We start from the raw sequence: 22890 nt of genomic DNA on the forward strand, positions 1-22890 counted from the left end.
CTTTTCTAAATATGGACCGTTTGTGGTAATTGAAATTAAATATAATTATGGAAAAGTTTGACTCAATTTATAAAGAACTTTTAGTTTTAGAAATTAGACAAAACTTAACTAAGACACATTTGCCAATCATATCAGTTATTGCAATAAAAAGATGTTCACATCACACTTATAAGTGACGATTTGTACAAAATGCGTCTTTGACTGAAAAGGACAAACCTGTATGAAAATCGGCATATTCCATCATTTGTAACGCTCAAATTCTAGTATCATTGAGCAAAATTACTAATATAGAATAGATGTTTGCAGTGGTCTGCGTGTCGTTACTGTGAAAAAGTTTTAATAACATTGTATATTACAATTCTTTTAATGAGTAGAATCCATAACATGATTAAACCATTTCAAAACCATTGTTTGTAAACTCTTATTTTGTCGCCAGAAACAAGTTAAACATTGCTCATAGAGAACTACAATAAATATATTGCTACACAGGATGTCGTGATAAAAATCAATTCTCTTACGACTTGTCCCTGTTCACAAGGACAAGTATTTCAGAGTAATTGAGCAGTTTCTCTTGTTTCCTTATAACTGTCCTTTTGCCGGTCTGAGCTCCATTTTATCGCTATTTGATAACATAAATACACAGAATCAATGCTCTAAAGACTTGTCCTTGTTCACAAAGACACGTATTTCTGAGTCGTAGAGCGGTGTCTCCTGTGTGTTCTTATAACTGTCCATTTCCTGGTCGGAGTTAAGACTTGTCTTACAGAGTCTCTCCACCATCACTGCTCCCAAGATGATTGTCAGAGTATTGCTTGTCGATCTAATCCTATCGCTACAAAAATTTGAAAAAATATATATCAATACAATTTTTTATCTAAAAAAATGTTAAGATTTAATATACCGGCATCATCACTTATAAGTGCTGGATGAATATAGTAAGCTTTATTGAAACTTGCCCATAATTTAATTCCGGTTGTAATGTTTAACTTAGAGGAATATAGACTCGAGTTAGGCTCTATATTTATTATTTTTTTCTGTTTAAATGTAAAAATTGGTTGATCTTTTGTATACTTTGTAAACATTGAAAATCAAATTTTGAATTACAAGCCGGATACAGAAATTGAAATTCTTTTTTTGTTTTGTAAACAAAGCTCAAGTTTTGTTACTGTGAAAAATTGTGTTGTATGAGTACTAGTTTTAATTAAATGGTACTTTCTGTTGTTAATGATATTATTTATGTACACATTCAATCAGTTTATTCTGTTTCTTCTATATCATATTGTCAAAATAATGGTAATCTCATTACTTTACATTATTTGCAAGAAATATAAGACTCGAGCTTGGTTTACAGATCGATGAATATTTACATCTGTATCTCACTTGTAACTTGGGTTTAAACATTTAATGTTTGGTCAATCATGTACATTGCACAATAATATAATTTTATATGTATACAAAATAGAAAACAAATACATTTTTGATATCAAATCGTGTCTATTTCACTTCTTTTGACTTAACAGCATATTATGTTTCGTTTAATGTATCTTTCTTCACAATATGACGTGTACAATCTGTTTTTCTGTTAAATCTTAATGCTTTTCTTGTTCAAATTAACGTCATTACGCACACCATATTATGACATGTGTTAAATATGATAAACGTAGAATGTAGATGAAATTTTCAGCCAATAAAACAAATAGTTTAGAAGTAAGATATTAGCAACTCTGTTTGCAGATGTATCCTTTGTGTTTTACACTAAACGCTACTTCTAATAATTGCCTCTGTAGTCAACAATTTAGAAACTTTAACATTTTAAACTTTAGGCATAACATCGAAATCGTCGTACGAAATCAAAGTTAGTTGTCCATATACACAGATTCCAGCTATAAATAAACAAAATGCCGCATTCGTACATTGGAGTCACTGGTTTTTAATACTGTGATTCATTGACATATTTTAAAAAATGAATTTAATACAACCTTTTAAAGTATTTTTTACCACTCTAGAGCTATAAGAAGGCCAATGCTGTGGACTTGGATGTCTATAGAAAAAAAATTGAAAAAAGCATGGAGGTGGAGACTTACCTGTACCACTCTAGAGCTATAAGAGGGCCAATGCTGTGGACTCAGATGTCTATGGATGAAAATTTGATTGAGGTATGGGGGGGGGAGACTTACTTGTACCACTCTAAAGCCATAAGAAGGCCAATGCTGTGGACTTGTATGTCTATGGACGAGAGCACCACTAGTATGGAGACCACACTGCTACTCGGAACAGAAGGCGTGGCCATGGACCCAGCTGTCGACAGAAGTCTAAAATAGACCAATCAGTCGACAGGATAGACATTTATTTATATATCCCGATAAAATGTTTACTGAGAATATTTTAGCCCTAAGGAGACTGTCCCATTGATTATAAGATTCCATACAATGTAAAATTGTAGCTTACACCAAATTTTTAATGTCATTTATGAATAGGAAATAAGCCTTTGTGTTAAATTTCGATATAGTGATTGATAATTAAGTAACATTTTTGTGCTAGAAATGAATATAAGTTATAGAGACTATATAGTATTTTTTGTATAAAGACAACATTTTAGACGAAAACAGATTGGTGTGTAGGTAAAACGGATTTTATTATTATAATATCGCACAAATTGCCTGAAATAGCAAATTTTTAGAACTTGATGATGTGGTAATATAGCGAGCCTTCGTCCAAACTTACCCAATGATGACAACTTTAGAAGTATCCAGTATCATTCCATCTAACTGAGCCAAGAAAAGAGCTGACAGACAGATGAACAAACAGCTCCCGCATCGCTCTAGCGAGGCCCCAAGAGGAACGAAAAAGTTTGAAACCCTCTTGTCAACGTGAAGATTTTCATCCAAAGTTTTTAACATTTCCGGTATGCCTATAGCACTACAATGTTTAATTCATCAAGATTTAGCGCTGGAGTAATGTCACATTGACATTTTTATGTTTCACTGTATTTGCTAACAGTTTTTTGAAATCAAGTTATTCAAATCACCATTGCTATCTACTGTGCCCTATTAGGTTTATTACTGATTGAAAACAGAAAAATTTCGGGTTGATCGATCGGCTTTGCCTCGATTGTTCAATCCGATAGAAGTCTGTAGTCAGTCAGTTACACACCTAATAAGTGCTTTGTATTCCCGACAACTATCAAGTTTGATATTTATTAACAAAAAGTGATGATCTTCGCAAATTCATACAAAAGTGGCCTTACCTCTTGGCCAATATACATGTATCACAATCAATCTGTTCAAAATGATCATTTTCACAGGTGAAATACCTTTTGACATTCTGTATTGCGCCTTTGTGTACGAACAATGTTTTGTTGCATTTCAATTTTAAACGTAATCTCCCTTTCCTCCACAGAGGTTTATGTAAATTTTGTCGCTGACATTTTATTCTGCTCTCCAAACATAACAATGTGATGTCAATTTAAAGGGTACTCACTCCTTTTAAAAGTTATTTCAAAGGGCAACTACTCTAAATATTTGAAAAACTTACGTAACACGGTTTCTGTATTTAACAATATGCAATGTCGAGATTAGTATGGGAATCGAAGCCAATGACGACCATATTAATGAATATGAATTCTCGCCAGACGGACACAGAAATATATCATTTGGTCAAGTATCAGGTTTAAACCAATAAATGATAACTAATTCCGAGGGAAAACAATCTTGTATAGAAGTAAGAAACTTACGAGCTTGGAGGAGCAAATACAGTTAACCACGGTCTCAAGCAATACCCCATGAAATACAGTGGATTTTTTCTGGTAGTGAAGAAATAGGTGAGTGGGATAAGGACCAACTGGTGGAAAGCGATGCCGATAGAGTGTGCTAGAACAAACATCCCCATACTGGTGAACACACTCTCTATGTCGGAAGCTTTCAGTAGGGCGGTGGTAATGAGGCTTGCCACACCTACAGGAGTCAACCTGACAGTAAAAGAAAAGAAGAAGAAAGACATCTTTACAAAGAAAACGTCAATCAAAAAGCTGATATCTCTGACAGTTGATAGAGGCGGTGATATTTCTGACATATACTTAAAGATAACGAAAGTACTAGTGTTTCACAGTCTTGTTTGCAATGTAAATTGCCTTGCACGACGTCTACAAATGTCCCTTAAACAACCATAAGCATCCTCAATTCGGCACACACGATTTTACATTCACATAGCCAGATCGTCTAATGTAACTGGTACATGAACCGATTTCACGGAGATTAAATGGAGATTAAAACAAATAAAATTCATATTTAACAAGACAAAATAAATGGTAGAGTCATAACAGAGGTTAGATATATTAATGATGGTCTCATTTTTACAAACAGTAGGTTTGTTAGCAACCAGATGTATTTCCTATCAGTTTTTTGAACAGAAAAAAGCACATGCTTGTTCCTAGACATTTTTTAAATATGATATTGCAAAAGTATTACAACATTTGCATGTGAACGGGTTTTGAGACGACATTGTGCTCTATATTTGCTATTATTGAATATGAAAAAACCCTGATATATTTGGGATGATTTTACGAAATGACAGGAATTGTAAAACATCTCGATTTTTTTAGTTTCGAATTTTATTATCATACCTGTATGTTATGATTATTTTTTTGTGAAAAAGGCTAGCAGAAATTGGACCTTACCGAATATGGTCTTTTCTTTTAAAAATTCACTTAAGAGATCTATGTTCACTTTATTTACCGACAGTTAATTAAAAAACTAAGTTGACGTTTCTAAAACTAAAACATGCTGAGAGTTAATAATGAAGCTAAATCAACATCCAGTTTATAAAAAGCTGGTATTTTTGACAGTTAAATGAAATAAAAATACATTAGCAAGTTAATTGACCAGGGGATATATTTTGCATTTGATAGCTAAGTAAACGGTTCCAGCAGCATATGACAAAAAAAAAAATAATATTTATGCTCATTATTTATAATAAGTTGATAAAGATATTTTTGCTAGTTGATAAAGATTTATGATAAATTTTTTTTATATATGTACAATGAGTAAATACATACGTTTAATTTTTAATGCAGTGGTTAAGAGGAGTTGCGCTTACAAACTGTTCATTAATATAATCTTTATACATGTATGACTAAAATTCTAAGTTCAAAATGACAGGTATTGTAAACAGAAAAAATGGAATTAAAATGCTCGGTTTTATGAACATCTACACATTGTGTTCTACAATGTACATTTATACAAACGTTCACGAAAATCTGACAGCGACAAAAGAGGAGTTACGTTTATAAAACAGAATTGCCAGATTGACTGACGGACAAGTCAAAAACAGTATACTCCTCCCTATTTTGTTGCGTTTAAGCTGACATTTCTGTTGAAATTGTATGAAATTCTACCCAGATGTCAAAGAGAGAAAAATCACCATATGATCCAATTTAAGAGACTGGCAACTAAAATATAGATGGTCTCAAAGAACGCGATGAAAGGTTGGGCTCTCTCCTCTAGGTTACTGGCCGTGACGCCAAACATCAGGCACGCAATGATAAGACCTGGCGACAAGAAAAAAAAGGCAGATTTGATATTCAAATTTTTTTAAGTTCTTGAGTTCAAAGAGATTCTATACGAAACATCAAGGACGAACGGGTCTAAAATAATCCTTGAATGGTTGTCTGTGAACGGGTCTAAAATAATCTTTGAATGGTTGTCTATGAACGGGTCTAAAATAATCCTTGAATGGTTGTCTATGAACGGGTCTAAAATAATCCTTGAATGGTTGTCTGTGAACGGGTCTAGAATAATCTTTGAATGGTTGTCTGTGAACGGGTCTAAAATAATCCTTGAATGGTTGTCTGTGAACGGGTCTAAAATAATCCTTGAATGGTTGTCTATGAACGGGTCTAAAATAATCCTTGAATGGTTGTCTATGAACGGGTCTAAAATAATCCTTGAATGGTTGTCTGTGAACGGGTCTAAAATAACCCTTGAATGGTTGTCTGTGAACGGGTCTAAAATAATCCTTGAATGGTTGTCTATGAACGGGTCTAAAATAACCCTTGAATGGTTGTCTATGAACGGGTCTAAAATAATCCTTGAATGGTTGTCTATGAACGGGTCTAAAATAACCCTTGAATGGTTGTCTGTGCATTTTAAAGCTTTATTATGATTGACAGTGACAGTAATGCAGAACAAAAATATTGTTTTGCTTCGGACTAGAATGTCTTGACGTCATTGGATGAATCGCGTCACGTGGTTGCCTTTAGAGGACAAGCGTCAAAATTAATATGGCAACATGGTGGATGTAACGTTATTTGAGCTGATTTTTTACACAAACGTTCAACCATACCTTTAATTTTTAAGCCCAAAAATATTTAGAGTGACCCCCTTTGACTTTGACGTAATATTATGATCCAACAATAGCATCGAGGTTTGCACAAACGACTGACGAGGAAAGTAAAAAAATAGGGAATATCAAAATGTCGATCCTCGACAAAACAAAACATCTTTTAGGATCGTTACTGTCTACAGAAATTTGTGGTGTCGGTAAAGTCCATAGAAGGCTCTGCTTCGCCTTCTATATATGGACTTTACCTACCCCACAAATTTCTGTAAACAGTCAGTTACAAACCAAATAAGTAATACTAGTATTATTTGTGGGTCACTATAAATAATGTTAAAATTTCTTATTTGTAACTGTAGTTCATGTCTGAATCTAAATTGTATTCACCGTAAATCAAAACTAAAATTTGCGTGGCAGTGACTTGAATTCAATGTCATCTAAATATTAGTTGTCATGGTGACTGTAATTCTTAGTCAAAATTTGTTGGATGTCACCATCATTCCAAATTAAACAGGATAAGTATTCGCCCAAATTTTAAAATGTTGAGCGGAATTGAACGCTATCGCTTACCCATAGTGTTTACTCCACTCGTAGAAGACAGAATTTTCTGCACCTCTGTGATACTGCTATTTGTACTGTTTATTGTCACCGTGTCAGAGATGTGTGAATACTTCGTTAGGGTCTGAAACAAAAAAGAAATTGTTGTGGTCGGATAAGTTCGTGTTCAGCTGTTATGGTCGTATAAGTTCGTGTTCTGCTGTTTGAAGGTATTTTCTTATTATGATATCGGATTTGATTTGTCTAAACATTCAACTGAATAGCCATATTTACAGTGTTTATAACTGATTTTAAGGAATGATGACCTCTTTTAAAATCTTAAATGTATACCCTGTTTTGCAAATTCATAATGGTATTTATACAGAATAGTTAAAGTATATTACCTTTTGAAAACAAGCTGTGACGATATTATCAGGAAATAAATTTCTGAAATAAATAAAAAGGTCCATATAATATGTTTAAGCGGATCTTATACTTAAAAGATGACTGTCCGTTAAATTTGACAGCATGAATCCTTCCTACCTGATCATGTCGGCAAACATGTCACTGGTTTCTATGTTTCTCCCTACGGTAGTCCGGTCTTTGGACATCGACAGATTGACGTGCTTCCCTGTATACATGTACAGCAAATGACTTAAAAGAGAGAGAGAGAGAGAGAGAGAGAGAGAGAGAGAGAGAGAGAGAGAGAGAAACTTACCAAACAAATCAAATTACCAATAAACAAATGTAATAGATGAGAGAACATAGAATGAACAAACTTAGACTAGTATTTATTATGTGTTACAAAAATTTATCTGATTAATTAAATGTCTTTAAAGTCGAGCCTCGTATAGAAGACACACTTTATTAGGGAGTAAAAAATCTAACAATTGTTTTTACATGTATTAAAAACCTAGACAATTTTTTGTGAATGAACTCGAAATTATTAGAAAAACACACATGTCAGCCCAAGGCAAAACAGACGCTAATTACCCGGCTGAATGAGAATAAAGAGGATGATAGCTATGACAGCCCCTACAGCTGTAGTCACCAGGATATAGCAGAAACTGACGGCACCCAGGCGTCCGTTGGTTCTAGCGTTCATTGAGGCTGTTCCTGGAGTAAACAAATTATAAAGAGATTATTTCTTATTTCAAAAAGGTGTTTTAAGAGACAATAGATTGATGGAGAAAACTGTAATTTCTTAGAGCTTTTTAAGAGATGCACTGAACAATCTAATCGCTATTTGTATTTTAACTATTAATGTGTTTATGCAAAATGGAAGGAAATGACTTGTTCGTAACTGAAAAGTACTTCAAAAGAAAGCTGTGGTATGTTGTATCATTAAGTGATGATTAGGTTGCCTGGTAGGATAGCAAATGTGTTTTAATTGCTAATCTTAAATACTACCAACCTGTTGCAAACATCCTGTTTACAATCAATTTATTTGGATTATTGTAAATAAAAAATAATAATAATAATAACTAGACACGATCTCGTTGCGAGCAACGAGGAGGTCTTCCGTCCGATTTTTAGAATATGGAATGACCTTACGCTTGATCTTCGCCAACGGAATGATCCGGAAAATGAGGCGGGATCTATGAGTAATGGGTGAAAGACTATCTATCCCTTTGGTGTCCCTTATTAGGGATCAGCTCCTTTTCATTCAGTCTAGTCAAAAGGTATTTTTGTGTACCACTAATAAGTGTTTAGAAATTGGTTACCGTTTTTGAGATATATGGGAAAAATCGTTTTGATATCCGGTCCTAAAACTCCTTTTATGGTCCAGATAACAAACAATATATGGTTGTACATCTTTTGTTCAATATTGCTTTCCAAAGTTTTCCTCCATTTTGAGATATTGAGCATCAAAGTTGTAGACTTCTGGCCCCTTAAAATCCCTAATTATGTAACATAAGAGTAAATGATTGGCATGTATAGGTAAATAACATTAGAATGAACATAATTGATTCTATAACGTATCACAAAATCTTTCACAGTAAAAAGTTATCATCAAAAGACTTTAGAGCCCCCTCAGCCCCTTATTTGAAGAACGCCCCTTTTTCATGATTTCAAATGAAAGCTCATGTCAATTCAAACACTTTTTGTTCAAAAAGTAATTACAAATTTTGTACCGTTCTCGAGATTACTTGAGAGGGTCGTTTTAGGGGCCGACCCTGTAACTCCCTTTAAGGACTGCATAACAAAAAAATTATGGTTGATTATTGTTAAGCTCAATAATTTGAGCATCTTTTGTTCAATATTGCTTATCCAAATGTTTCTTCATTTTGAGATATTAAGCATCAAAGTTTTGGACTTTTGGCCCCTTAAAATCCCTAATTACGTAACATAGGTGTAAATGATTGCCATGTATAGGTAAATAACCTAAGAATGAACATAATTGCTTATATAACGCATCACAAAATATTTCACGGTAAAAGGTTATCATTAAAAGACTTTAGAGCCCCTTCAGCCCCTTATTTGAAGGGCCAGCCCCTTTTTCATGATTTCAAATGAAAGCTCTTGTCAATTCAAACACATTTTGTTCAAAAGGTGTTTACAAATTTTGTACCGTTCTCGAGATATCTGGAGAGGGTCGTTTTAGGGGCCGACCCTGTAACTCCTTTTAGGGACCGCATAACAAGGAAATTATGGTTTCAGATTGTTAAGCTCAATATTTTGAGCATCTTTTGTTAAATATTGCTTATCCAAATGTTTCTTCATTTTGAGATATAGAACATCAAAGTTTTGGACTTCTGTCCCCTTAAAATCCCTAATTACGTAACATAGGAGTAAATGATTGCCATGATTAGGTTAATAACCTAAGAATAAACATAATTGCTTCTATAACGCATCACAAAATATTTCACGGTAAAAAGTTATCATTAAAAGACTTTAGAGCCCCCTCAGCCCCTAATTTGAAGGGCTAGCCCCTTTTTCATGATCTGAAATTAAAGCTCTTGATTTAATTAAGTTTTTTTGTTCTACATGTTTTAACAAAATGCTTTGAAGAAAAGAGATATTCAAAGAAAACCAAGAAAAATCATGACGCCTTTTTTATCTTAATTTTCAAGCTCGGGCGAGCTTCGGAGCTCTTTGAGATAAAGATGATTAATGACCATTAGACACTATTTCAGTCTTTCGTCTATCAGCCCTGAAAAGTTCAACATCATATCTTCAATGGTAAAAGAGGAGTTCTCGGTACAAAATACCCCTATAAAAACTGATAAATCCACGATATCTCGAGACAGGAAGTGACGTCATCAACAAAAAAAATTTCCAACAAGGTTCAGATCAATATCTATCAGAACTGAAAATGTGACGTAAATCGGTTGAGCCGTTTCCGAGAAATCGCGTGCACAAAATCGGTAAGAAAAAAAAAAATAATAATAATAATAGGGAAAAAGAAACCTAAGAAAAACAATAAGGTCTTCCGTTGGAAACGGAAGACCTTAATAATATAGAAGAATGAGAACGCGTAGAAAAACAGTAAGGTCTTCCGCTGAAGACGGAAGACCTTAATAATAAAGGACTGTTTTTGTCTAAATCTTAAAGGAAGAGTGTTTTTCAACTTGTACTTCAGTCCAACAACCCCTTTATTTTGAATATCTTAGTTAGAAAGTAAAAAAAAAAACAAATGGAGAGAAGGAAATAGAGAGAAAGAACAAATCTTGGCTCCACACGGCCTTTGCAGGTGTCATAACAGTATTTCATCAAAGGTTCGCGTCAAAACATGGCTGACGCGAAATAATTCCCGATTTTCTCTTTGAATTTGGGGCGTTTCCGCCCGGGACAGGAGCTGAATTTTTGTATGAGATAAAAAACAACGTGTAAGAAGTCTCACTACTCAGGTTTGGTAACAGTGCGAGGTCATTTGAAATATTGATGCGTGTTTGTGTCTGGAGGGGGATGAAAAGGACCGAGCTTGATTTTCGTCGTAAATAAATCGAAAGTAGAATTTTGAGGTGTGGATCTCGGATTCGGTTAACGACAATTAGGGGAAGTCCTAAAACAATGACTGATGCATTTTACACATGTATTTCAGAGTAGAGATTTTTTTGTGTCGTTTACTATTATGTTTGACTATTTTATATCAACAGGATTGATAAAATTCTTATAAATGTAGAAATAACGAAATCAGTAACACGTAAATTTATTCATAAAAAAATTGATGACAGTAATTTCCACAGTTCTAACATTCATAATTAGTTCACACGGTATCGTAGATTCAGACTAAACGGAAAACAAGAAATATACATGCAACAGAAATATTACGCGGCTGCTTACATCCCTTGCACTGTGTAAATTTTAAGTCCCCGTACAGGCTATACTCGCGGCTTGATATCGGAAATTTCTTCTTAATTGTTCAACCCGCTGCAAATTTGGCAGAAAAACAGAATGAGGTCCGAGGTACATTTACACAAAATTTCATGAAGATTGAGTGAAGGGCTCGGGAGTTAGAATTTTTTTCTACAGTACATGTCAAACACGAAAATTAAAACTCAAATGCCAAAAAGTTCATAACTCTGTTAATAATGAACGAATTGGTCTGGTAATTAGTGCGGTAATCTAGAATGGTACTAAGTTGAAATTAAAGGTCCGAGATCAAAGATCAAGTAAAATCGGGCCAGAAAAACTAAATGATTTTATGAAGGGTGGGGGGGGGGGGGGGGCGGTGGTCGGTGACTTCTATATTAAACGGAAAATACTAAATTCCCAATATCACTAGAGTTTGAGATACATGCTTGACCCTTATTTTGCTATTTACCAGCTAAACATGATTTGGAAATAGAATGAAAAATCCTTTGATTTTAAACAGACTCTTTTCTTCAATTTCTATATCCTCTTTTTCTTTTACAAATAAATCAGAAATGTATTGGACTTCTCGCCCTTGTTTTGTTTCTGATATATGTACAAGAGCTTTGATTGAAACATTTAGATCCCTCTTATCATGTAATTTGAGGGGCTAGCCCCTTTTTCTTGATATCAATGAAAGGTCCCTTAATATTAAACACATTTTGTTCAACAAGTGTTTAGAAATTTGTGACTGTTTTTGAGATATTAGGGAATGATTGTTTTAGGGGCCGACTCTTTATCTCCTTATAAGGACCATTAAACGAAACTTTGGTGGTTGAATATTATTACGAATATTATTCTGAGTATCTTCTCTTCTATAATGCATTTCAAAATATTTCTCCTTTTTAAGAAATAAATGATCAAAATATTGGACTTCTAGCCCCTTTAAAATCCAGATTATGTAACATATCAGAAAACTCTTAACAAATATAGGTAGATAACTGGAAGATACACATTTTTGCTTCTTTAATACATTACAAAATATTTTTCATTAAAGAGATATAGATAAAAGACTTTAGACCCCTCTTGGCCCCTTATATGAGGGGTCAGCCCCTTTTGCTTGGTGTCAGTTGAAAGATCTTTTATAGATTAAATTTTGATGCTCTACATGTGTTAGCAAAATATTGATTAGAAGAAAGATATTCGTGATCAAATCTCAAATTTCGTAAAAATTGTCAAAAAAATTTAACATCAACATTTTCAGTTCCGGGCGAGCTTCAAGGATGATGACTTCAAATCTAAAACAAGCAAGCAAATCTACTATAACCACTCTATCTTGCATATAAATTTCAAGTCCCTAACTATAACAGTTTTTGAGGAGATGCGTGAACAATATCATGTTCCAAAATACATGAAAAAGGGAGATAATTCAGAAGCGGAAGTGAATTTTCAGACAGGAAGTAAGATGCAAAGAGATATTCACCTAAGACATCATCCCTGTAAAAATCATTAAAATCGATTGAGAAATGGCTGAGAAATTTAGGGTGACTACCAAGAAGAAAAATAATAATATAGAAGAATGAGAACGCGTAGAAAAACAGTAAGGTCTTCCGCTGAAGACGGAAGACCTTAATAATAAGAAACAGTACGAAAACAATAAGGTCTTCCGTTGGAAACGGAAGACCTTAATAATAAACTAGATCTCGTTACGAGTAACGAGTAGGTCTTCCGTCCGATTTTGTTTTCATATGATACGATGAATTATCGATATTCTCTGCCAAATCTGCGATCTTAGTGCATCGAGGTTTTTTGTCTCGAGACCGAAAACGGACGAACAAAAGAGGTTTATGAAAATAAAAGCAAGGATTTTTTTTATACATTTGTTTAGTGTACACCACTGTTAATCATGGAAGATGAAAGACTAAAGATAATCAGTTAAACTTGTGAAAAAAATGAATTGTTTGAACTCTTCTGGTGAGTACCGGAAGTGACGGTTGACAAAAGAAAATCCGTTAAATATATCTTCAATCGATTGTCTATCATTTATAAAAGTTTGTGTCTCAATCACTTACAGTGACTAAAATCTCGCTGGTATCAATTTTGTAAAAAGGCTAGGTACCAAAGATATTTGAAATCTTGATTGATTTCAAGTTATCTGTAATAGAGTTTACGAGTGTCTTGGCCCCTCATTAAAGGGGCCAGCCCCTTTTTCTTGAGTTCAATCGGAAGGTCTCACGAATACTAACATTTTTTGTTCTTACACCCATCTAAAATTGTTGTTCATTTTTGAGATACAAATGATTGAATATTTTAGGGGCCAGCCCTCTAGATCCTTAATGGGGACAGACTTTAGAGTTTTGATTAGTGGAATAGATTAGAATCATCAATGCAAACATTTTCTTTTCTACATTGCCTAACAAAATATGTCTCCTTCTCTAGATATATTGCATCAAAGTTTAAGTACTTTGGCCCCTAAAAATCCCTAATTACGTCATAAATGGGTGTAAAATGATTTTACCTGATAAATATTGCTACAATCAACAACTTTGCTTCTATATTGCATTACAAAATTTTGATCATTTTTAAGTTATTTGTAATAGGGTTTACGAGTGTCTTGGCCCCTAATTTAAGGGGCCAGCCCCTTTTTCTTGATTTCGTTGGAAAGAACGTTTAATTACCTACTACTTTTGTAATATATGTCTTAACAAAATATCAACTGATAAAAAGATACAGATGAAAACGTATGAAAATTTTGAATGAAAATTCGTACTCAAATTTCGAGCCCAGGCGAGCTCCAAGAAATGGCGCCACTGGCGTAAAACAACATAATAGTGCACAACTTCAAACTATAGACTACCTATCCTGAAAATTTCATAGTCATATCTCTGATAGTTTCTGAGATCTCCTCTGCACAAAATATCTTGTAAAAATGTACAAAATGGCCGATAAATCGGTACCGGAAGTGCCGACAGGAAAAATATCAAAAACGTATGAAGTTTACATCAAGTCTCATCTTCTGTGAAAAAATGGTCGAAATCGGTCGAATAGTTTTTGAGAAATCTCGTGCACAAAATTTGTGGAAAAAAATAATAATAATAATAATAAGAAATCGTACGAAAACTATAAGGTCTTCCGTTGGAAACGGAAGACCTTAATAAAATGTAGATAAAATCAAATTAATGGGTCCGGAGAAAAATTGAAGTCGAAACACTCGAGGGTTATTTATAAATACGTATACAAATTGTTTAATCAAAGCTTTTTAGGATATATGGGAGTTTCTGCTTACCTGTAATAATACTGGACACAATGAGAGGAAGAATCGTCATCTTCAGTAGACGCATGTATATTTCTCCGGTAAGACCTGAATAATAAATTCAAATCGCTTTTGAAAAAAGTTTGTTAATGTCGATTTCAAGACGATTTGATAAAAAATCAATGAACAGAAATAGTATATTAGCCATAACCTACCAATCCAAGTAAGGGCATCACTGGATGGTTCTAAAAGTCGCAGTCCAAAGCCGAAAGCAAAGCCCACCGCCACACCAATTAACACACTGATAATTAGCGCGTTACGAGACAGAAATCCGAAACACTTAGACTGGTGGTCAGTCATGATGCTTTAACGACTGTAATAGACAATGAACATTGACGAGTTTAACCTTGTAGATGAAAGCTCAGTTAAGCATGAACAGTAATCCAATGGCTACATTTCTGGATAAAAAAATATTTAATTTTCATCAGATATATAAAATATAAATATATTTTCCTGCAAACAATAGTACCAGTTATTATATGTCACTTCAGTTTTTCTAATATGTGTATTTTACTTGTTCTTTCAATAATTGTTATTCATTATCAGCTTTAGGTAAATCAATTATTCTTTATTTGAATTTTTGTTTATCGCTTTAATTCTTTTTAAGACACTATTTAAAATAAAGGAAAAAAAAAATAAAAGTCTTTTAAATATCTGAGAAGAATTCACTGTTAAAAGAGTTTATCACATGACACCACATGACTGAATGCCGAAGGAGAATTGATAAATTAAAGGAGACTTACTTATAAGTGTAACATAATGACCTTATTTATATCAAAGGGTTTGCCCTTTCGAGAAAATACATTTGTTCTGATTTAAACCATGAAATCAAGAGCCCGAACGTGAAACTTTAAATCGTACAGGGTCAAGTATTGAATCAAATGTTCTTTTTTCGAAGATAGAGAAAGAGAAAAAGAAACAGGTAGATGGACCGATAGAAAGATAAACAGAAAGAGGATGGAAGGCAAATTATAAATTCACACAAAATAAATTTTTATAACTAGTATATGAAATTTGGTTAGAATAATTAGAATGTGAGTACTTCTAAAATTATTTTTCGGTATATTTTAATGCATTTGCCAGCATGGGTGTTTCAGAGACAGTGATGCCGAAGAAGCATAGACGTTCAGCTAAATTCAGCAAGCGGTTAATAAAAAACAAGACTGTATTCAAAAACCCGCGCAAAATGATTTTAATACAAACTCATTCTGCTTTGTTTCATCGAAACGATACATTACAGTTCTAGTGGTATACAATCAACTCTGGTTTCTCAATGTATGTCATAGACTGACCCATGATTGCGTGTTGATACTATAGCTATTTTGGGTAATTCTAAGTAATATTAATAAAATTGATAAGATCTTTATTGAAAATTTTTTATCAGTTATTTTTTAAAAATATGTTCAAAAACTATTTTTGGATATTTTTCTGATCATTTGGCATTAGAGCGTGTAGCTACTTTGGTTACAGTTTTGTGTACAACTTAGACTTCATCACATTCTGTTTATTAACTATGTTTCATGGTCATTAATGTCGACGCAGGTCAGTCTTTTTGATGGGTTATCAAAAAGAGTAAACATTCGGCATAATTCCATATGACAGATGTATGAATCACTGCATAATGATTCAGAGGTTTATATGCATATCATTTACTTTTAGCTGGAGAATTATTCTGTTATTTCAGTGAGTCAAACATTCACATTTTGTATGAAATATGAAGATTAATTGAACACTAATATTATATCGTACATTAATATTTCAAATTTATATAGTAACCCCCCTGGATAAAGAATAATACAAAAATGGAATAGGGCTTGTAAATATATAAGGGACCCGCAAAAAGGTTAGCAAGTACAATAAGTTACTTAATATCCAAAAAAAATGTTTAAGTACCTTTATCAGTGGAAGAAAACTGTTATTCCGGGCACAAAGTTCTTTAAAAACCATGTGAGATCTACAACCAAAAAATTTCGGTGATTTGTGACAAATACAATAGTTTGCAATACCGCTCGTTCGGAAAGTTCCGTGTATTAAGTTTGTATTAACTAACGTCCGCAAGATATCCTGTAACTATTATTGGTGAACTTTTCTTAAACCTGTTCACTCAGATTGCTTAATCCTATTCGATTAAAGTCTGATTTGCAAACTCCGCAAAACAATGTAGTTTTGGGAGAATTGAACTGTTTCGTATCCTCTTGTGTTAGTGTCACGTGCACAGTATTTAACTAGAGCCCTGGGTCATGTACTAACTAAAGTAAGCTTTCTATTATTTCATAATATGTGTCTGCTTAAGGTGTTTGTTTCTTTTTTATTTAAAGTTGATGTCAATTGTGAAAACAATAATGCTTCATAAATTTTGTACTGACCAAAAACACCATCCAACAAAAGATGTTTGTAAAACACTTATGCCCCCCTCCCTTGGAAACATCAACAAAGAAAATTAATGTAAATTGCAAATATTTGGAATTTTTCTAAGTCCAAGGGCCATAACTCTGTCGAAAATTGCTCGATCGTACCCAATATCAAACTTGACCTAGATATTATCCTGATTAATCTGTATACCAAATTTCATTTCAACTTGTTCATCCTCTGCAAAGAAAATGAGTGGAAACTACAAATAACTGGAATTTTTCTATGTCCAAAGGCCATAACTCTGTCAAAAATGACTCGATCGTACCTAATATCAAACTTGACCTAGATATTATCATGATAAACCTGTATACCAAATTTCATTTCAATATGTTCATCCTCTGTGAAGAAAATGAACGGAAACTGCAAATAACTGGCATTTTTCTACGTCCTAGGGCCATAACTCATTCGCTGTCGAAAATGGCTCGATCGTACCCAATATCAAACTTGACCTAGATATTATCATGATAAACCTGTATACCAAATTTCATTTCAACTTGTTCATCCTTTGCAAAGAAAATGAACGGAAACTGTAGGTGGACCGACCGACAGACCGACGGACCGACAGACAGCAGCAAAGCAACATGCCCTCCCTTCTTCGAAGTGGGCATAATTAATATGATGTAATATATGTAATATAAAATACTTCATCAAACAATGTTGCAACCATTTGAGTAACTAAATGCTAGAAAATATTACAATTTTCACAATATACATGTTACTTAATTTGTTTAGCCAAATGTATAATAAATCAGTTAAAATGTTTAATAAAAAAGAACTTAAAGAGAAATGATTTCAAAGGACAATGAAAAGGAAACGAAAAGGTGGAAGATATGGCAATTGTATTTCTGATCAACACTTTAAAATTGGTGGAAATGAGGTAAATAGGTGGTTGCTCCTTCAACTAAATCTCGTTGATACTTTGATACGGTTGTTCATTCATAAACATGAACATTCGTGACTCGAATCCAACGACCACTTGAAGGCCCACATTGAAGCATTGCCTTTATTTTGCCGAAGAAATACATTCGGTATATTATTCAAAAATTGATTTTAAAGTGCATACATGTATAGTGTATACTTTTTGCTATTTCCTAAAATTTGCTTTGTGTGGCTCACTGTACAATAAAGTTTCTCAAATCAGCAAAACACTCTAAAATATGATAGATAGTATGATAGTTTAAAAATTAACAAGGTTTAAAGACATGTGCAATTTTGGATACAAAATTTTAAAAATTTAATTCAATAAACATTGCAAAAGCCCAATGCAGATTCGAACACATGATCTGCCGTTCCCAAATCCAATACTTTAACCACTTAGCTAGGGGCGATATACAACTACATCAATTGGCTCAAACAATTTTACAAAACATGTAAATCGCCACCTCGTAACATAGTGACTTACAAAGTATAAGTGTAGGTGTTGTGAGTAATCTTATATAACATAGAATGCTGATACCAAAAGTTCTTATTGGATTATTTCGATTCATGCATCAAATCTATTTTTTCATTTAACTTAAAATAATGAATATGTTTAGAAAGATATCCATATTACAAAAATGGCTTTTAGTAAACCATTTATCATAAATATCAGCAATCTATGACCATTACGAGATATACTTTTTCTATATAACACAATCATATATAAGATAATCAAGTATTGCATCAACACGATTCGATAAAATAACGCACGTAAAATTCTGTATAAATATTATTTATACTAATACATTGCCATGATTAAGTCCAGCTGTCACAATTTGTGTTAAAAGGACTGGAAAATAATGAAGAAGTAGAACTGTGTAAAAATTTATTCACAGCGTAAAGGAATCTAATAGAGCTATCACAAACAACACGCAAAATTCAAAAATGCACACACAAATTATATTAACAAAAAGCAAAGTAATCCCTTAAATATCCCCAACATGTATATAAATAGAATAAATACCTCGATATTGGCCGACTATTAAAACGAAGTCCGGACCAATATTTCCTTTGGTGCGTTGTATTCTAGATTAAATAAACAAGTTTACATGCAGCAATGATTAGTATTTTTGGAACCACCATTTATGTTCGATCCTTTTATATTCGATCAAGGGTTAACGCGCGGTATTCAATTTGTCTGCACATCCTGGTGTGTTATAAAAAGGTCAAAGAGGTAAAAGAAATGGGAAAAGATATGCCATTTTTAATTCTGACCAGCACTTGTGAGAAAAGAGAGACATAAAGTATTAACAGCTCGACCACTTGAGGGCCTACTTACAAGCATTACTTTTATTGTGATAAGTGAATGAATTATTTTTTGTTTGATTTGTTTTTGAATATCATGCAAAAAAAAAAAATAATTAAAAAGAGCACGTAGTTTAACATTTCACCATTTTATATAAAATGCTGAAACATGAATGAACAGAGCACGTAGTTTAACATTTTACCATTCTATATAAAATGCCGAGATATGAATGAAAAGAGAAAGCAGTGAAACGTTGTTTTAATGCATTCTTTAATATAACCAAGACATATTTTTTTCCGTTTTTAATTGCATTTAAATATCCACATCCTAATGATTATTACTTATATTCTTATAATTTTCAGCAATTGTACCATCAAATATTCAATTGACATTTTTACATTATTTTCATATTGTATAATTATGCCAACCCCAAGTGCGCCCCAACAGTGCGGCATTAATGTCACGGATGAAATATATAAAACTAAAAATTACTTTGGTTGGTACATTGATGTCATTACCTACACAGGCACTGGAAACTGTTTATATATAAATATAAAAAAAAGTTTTCAAGGCGGTAGCGGATTCAGAATTACAATATTTTCTACTTAAATTGATTAAAGGATGGTTTTTTTCTTAATTGTTTAAACAAACGTGTCTACTTAATTGTTAATTGTTGACACTCCTCTTCCTTGCCCCCTCTATAACTTCTAGAGAAAAAAATCAAGTAGTCTTTGATAGCAACGGAAAGTTTGAAAACTTTGATATACGTATTTAGTCGAATGTTATAAATGTAAATTTAATAGGAATAAACACGAAGCACCAAAATATAATATTAAAACAATATGTAAAGGGGAAAGATAAAAACATAAAAACCTGATCACACCCGTAGATAGACAGCAACACATATAGTAATCTGTCATTTTTTAGTTTCCTACTATACAAAACAGCACAGAAAAAACACATTCTCAATGAAAAAAACATTCCATAAACCACAATATAAAAATTTATAAAAAAAAAAATATGTAAAGTTTCACAATAACTACTCATTAACGGAAAATGAAATATTCTAATTGAATACCATCTAACTAAATCTAAAATGATATCGCTTCTTTTAATGTAGATTTTCCGTTTATCTGATTACAGGAATAGTGTTGAATATTTAAATCAATTGTCTGGTCATGGGTTATGCACTTTAATAATGATGACATCACTACGCCACTAGATTACTCTGGCGGTGAATAAATTATTCTCTATACCAGTACAACTAATAACTTACATCAGTTTGATATAACTAGCACATGGACAATAAATGTATGTTTTATATAACAAAAGTACAATAAATTAAAGTATCAAAATAACAAAAGTAGGTCGGAAATAGTCTTACGACCGAACTTTTCTCTGTGAAATGAATTCAACTTCCATCCCGGAACTTCTTCTCTTATTTTCATCAAATGGCACTTACTCTTATAAACCTTCTCGCTACATCTTTTCGAATTTGCGATAAATCGCACCACATCCAGTAACAAAGAAGGTTCCTACGAACCCCAAAGCGAGGCCGATCCCCAAGCTCCTGGGCTCCCACGTAATTGGGCCGGCTTTTATATTGAAAGGGATGAAAAGAAAACCGGAGGTTTAAATAACGGGACTGATTGTGAAAAGAATGTTTAATTTTTTTAAGACAAAACTGAATAAAATAAAATGAAATTTACCTGTTTCTGTATAAAGGCATGTGTCTGTTAAGCAAAAGCAAATAGATATTTATTAGCAATTAGAACAAAAACAATTTTAAATGAATATTAATATATTAGTTTAATCATAGATAGCTTTCACCTCCATTTTCTGATTACAGTTTCTATCCCCATACGTATAAGTAATAAATGTATGTTATTATAACAGTATCATAGTCCAAATGGTAGATTACTTCGAGTCACCAGGCGCTGATCATCAGGGGCTCGTAACAAGTAGGGTCATATGTAGGACTTAGGCGGAATCTTATAGGACCTACATATTAAGCCCTGCTTAAGTATGTAACGTGTTTTGTTCTGGGTTCTCAGGGATAATATATGAAATAAATTTTCCTCTAACTCTACCTGGGTTAATAATGATTGGTACAATGATTTTTCTCTAATTGGGTAACGTTTAAATCAGAATCAATCATAAATGGGGATAATGTGTGAGGTGGGCTTTCAGTACTGTGTGTCTATACCCGGCTCCTATTGAGAGAGAGGTACTTGGTGTCTCAATCTTCTTCAGATTTACTACACCAGGCACCTCACCTCAATTCCCTGGGTTTCTTGCCACGTCTAGTTTCTACTTAACCCTACCTCTTAACTCTTCTTTCTTTCTTCTTTCTATTTTCTTTCTTTCTACCGCAAGTTACTTCTTTGCTGTTTCCAGACGACTCTCCCAGACTCTACAGCACAGCTGTTTATATAATCATGGAGTAGTCCACTCCAAGGGTAGTCAGGTTATTCCATTTTCCCCACCCAAATCTAATTCATCACAACGTTTATTATAATAAGGCATAATCATTACAAGTATATCTTACCCGTAACAAAGGCAAACTTATCAATGTCTTAGCCAAGTCATGCTTATGTTAAAAAGTAAAATCGAACTTTTCATTACCTTTGTCGAATTTGAATGCATTTGTATTAAAATCATTGTCTTAAGTTAATAGATGTTTATTCTTGATATCTTTGATATTAGATTGGGGTAGATGTAAATGTGCAGACACAATTCAAGTTGGCATGAATATAGTTACATGCAGGACTGTAGCTCCCGGTCTGAAATTATTCGGATGGACGACCTGGGAGCTACAGTGCCTCCCATAGTAAAAAACTGCAATTTACTGCGCACAAAAAATGCGCTAGTTTTGGACCGATTAATCTCATTTACGATCATATTCTGTACAAATATTTGATCCCAAAAAATTCCTCGGACATTTAACTACAGAAATCGTCACTTCACTTGCCTCTGATATTCTTTTAAACACCATCAGCAGCCCTGTAAATTAAAGTGGTGCAAGTTTGTTTACATTTAAAAATGGCGACTCTCGATCTCGACGTAAATTAACATACTTCATTTTCTGAGGTCGGTTATCATTTTTAAGAGAAAGTCTGAGGCAAGTAAAGTGACGATATCAGTAGTAAATTGGCTGAAGAAATTAATGGTACTAATTATTTTTACAATATTTGTGTGAAAATAAGGTTAATAAGTCAAAAACTAGCGCAATTTTTTGTGGGCCGTAAATTGCAGATTTTTCCTATGGTAGGCACTGTAGCTCCCAGGTCGTCCATCCGAATTTTTTCAGACCGGGAGCTACAGTCCTGCAGCTAGAATATACATACATATGCACCGAAGATTTTTTTTTAAGCTCAAAGCGATGGATCTTAGGCAATGTATTCAGTCTATTGTTGTTACTTCTTTGTTTTGACGAATATTCACTAATCGTTTTCGAAGGCTGCCTTTGGCGAAAAATGGCGATGCCTTTAGAACTTGATAGAGTAATATACCCAGTAGTGAATTTCTTTAAATCTTTTGTTATTCATCTTACCTCACCAATACGGCAGTTCACATACTCTGTGTATACTTTCATCGTGAAGTCGATATACATTGTAATAAATTGAGGCAATCGACGTCTATAAAATCGCAAAAGGTTTGTCCTTTTTTTGATTTCTCAAGTTTTGCGAGTTTACATAATTATATAGTTACTTCTTCTCAACTGACCATTACGTGTTGACAACCTACTCAGCAGCCCAGCTGCATACTATATGGA

The 22890-nt window shown here is 33.3% G+C and overlaps 2 protein-coding genes across 5 annotated transcripts in view; both read right to left on the reverse strand.

The window, feature by feature from the left end:
* Window positions 1-159: 159 nt before the first annotated feature.
* On the reverse strand, window positions 160-16496 carry LOC128187787 (excitatory amino acid transporter-like). Of its 2 annotated transcripts, none has more exons than XM_052858375.1 (12): window positions 16373-16496; window positions 14635-14792; window positions 14453-14527; window positions 7864-7986; window positions 7414-7501; window positions 7275-7317; window positions 6904-7015; window positions 5419-5545; window positions 3734-3967; window positions 2725-2919; window positions 2178-2312; window positions 160-832 (listed from the first exon to the last, which is right to left on the reverse strand). In XM_052858375.1, the coding sequence occupies exons 2-12, from the start codon at window positions 14777-14779 to the stop codon at window positions 646-648; spliced, it is 1464 nt and encodes a 487-aa protein (XP_052714335.1). In that variant the 5' UTR covers window positions 14780-14792; window positions 16373-16496; the 3' UTR covers window positions 160-645. The 2 variants fall into 2 exon arrangements, 1 of the variants encoding a protein (XP_052714335.1); XR_008244087.1 differs by having other exon boundaries at window positions 698-832; window positions 2178-2298.
* A 1362-nt stretch (window positions 16497-17858) lies between these two features.
* Window positions 17859-22890, reverse strand: part of LOC128188091 (platelet endothelial aggregation receptor 1-like) — a 70805-nt gene continuing 65773 nt past the window's right edge. For 2 of the 3 annotated variants that reach the window (XM_052858904.1, XM_052858903.1), the window contains exons 11-12: window positions 20825-20848; window positions 17860-20710 (exon numbers count right to left, since the gene is read on the reverse strand). In XM_052858904.1, the coding sequence (XP_052714864.1) occupies window positions 20595-20710; window positions 20825-20848 (140 nt within the window). In that variant the 3' untranslated portion in view covers window positions 17860-20594. Of the gene's footprint in view, window positions 20711-20823; window positions 20849-22890 lie in introns of all 3 variants that reach the window. The other variant, XM_052858905.1, reaches the window with a different exon arrangement.

The sequence above is a fragment of the Crassostrea angulata genome, chromosome 6, assembly GCF_025612915.1.
Source record: "Crassostrea angulata isolate pt1a10 chromosome 6, ASM2561291v2, whole genome shotgun sequence".
Classification (NCBI taxonomy): Eukaryota; Metazoa; Mollusca; class Bivalvia; order Ostreida; family Ostreidae; genus Magallana; species Magallana angulata.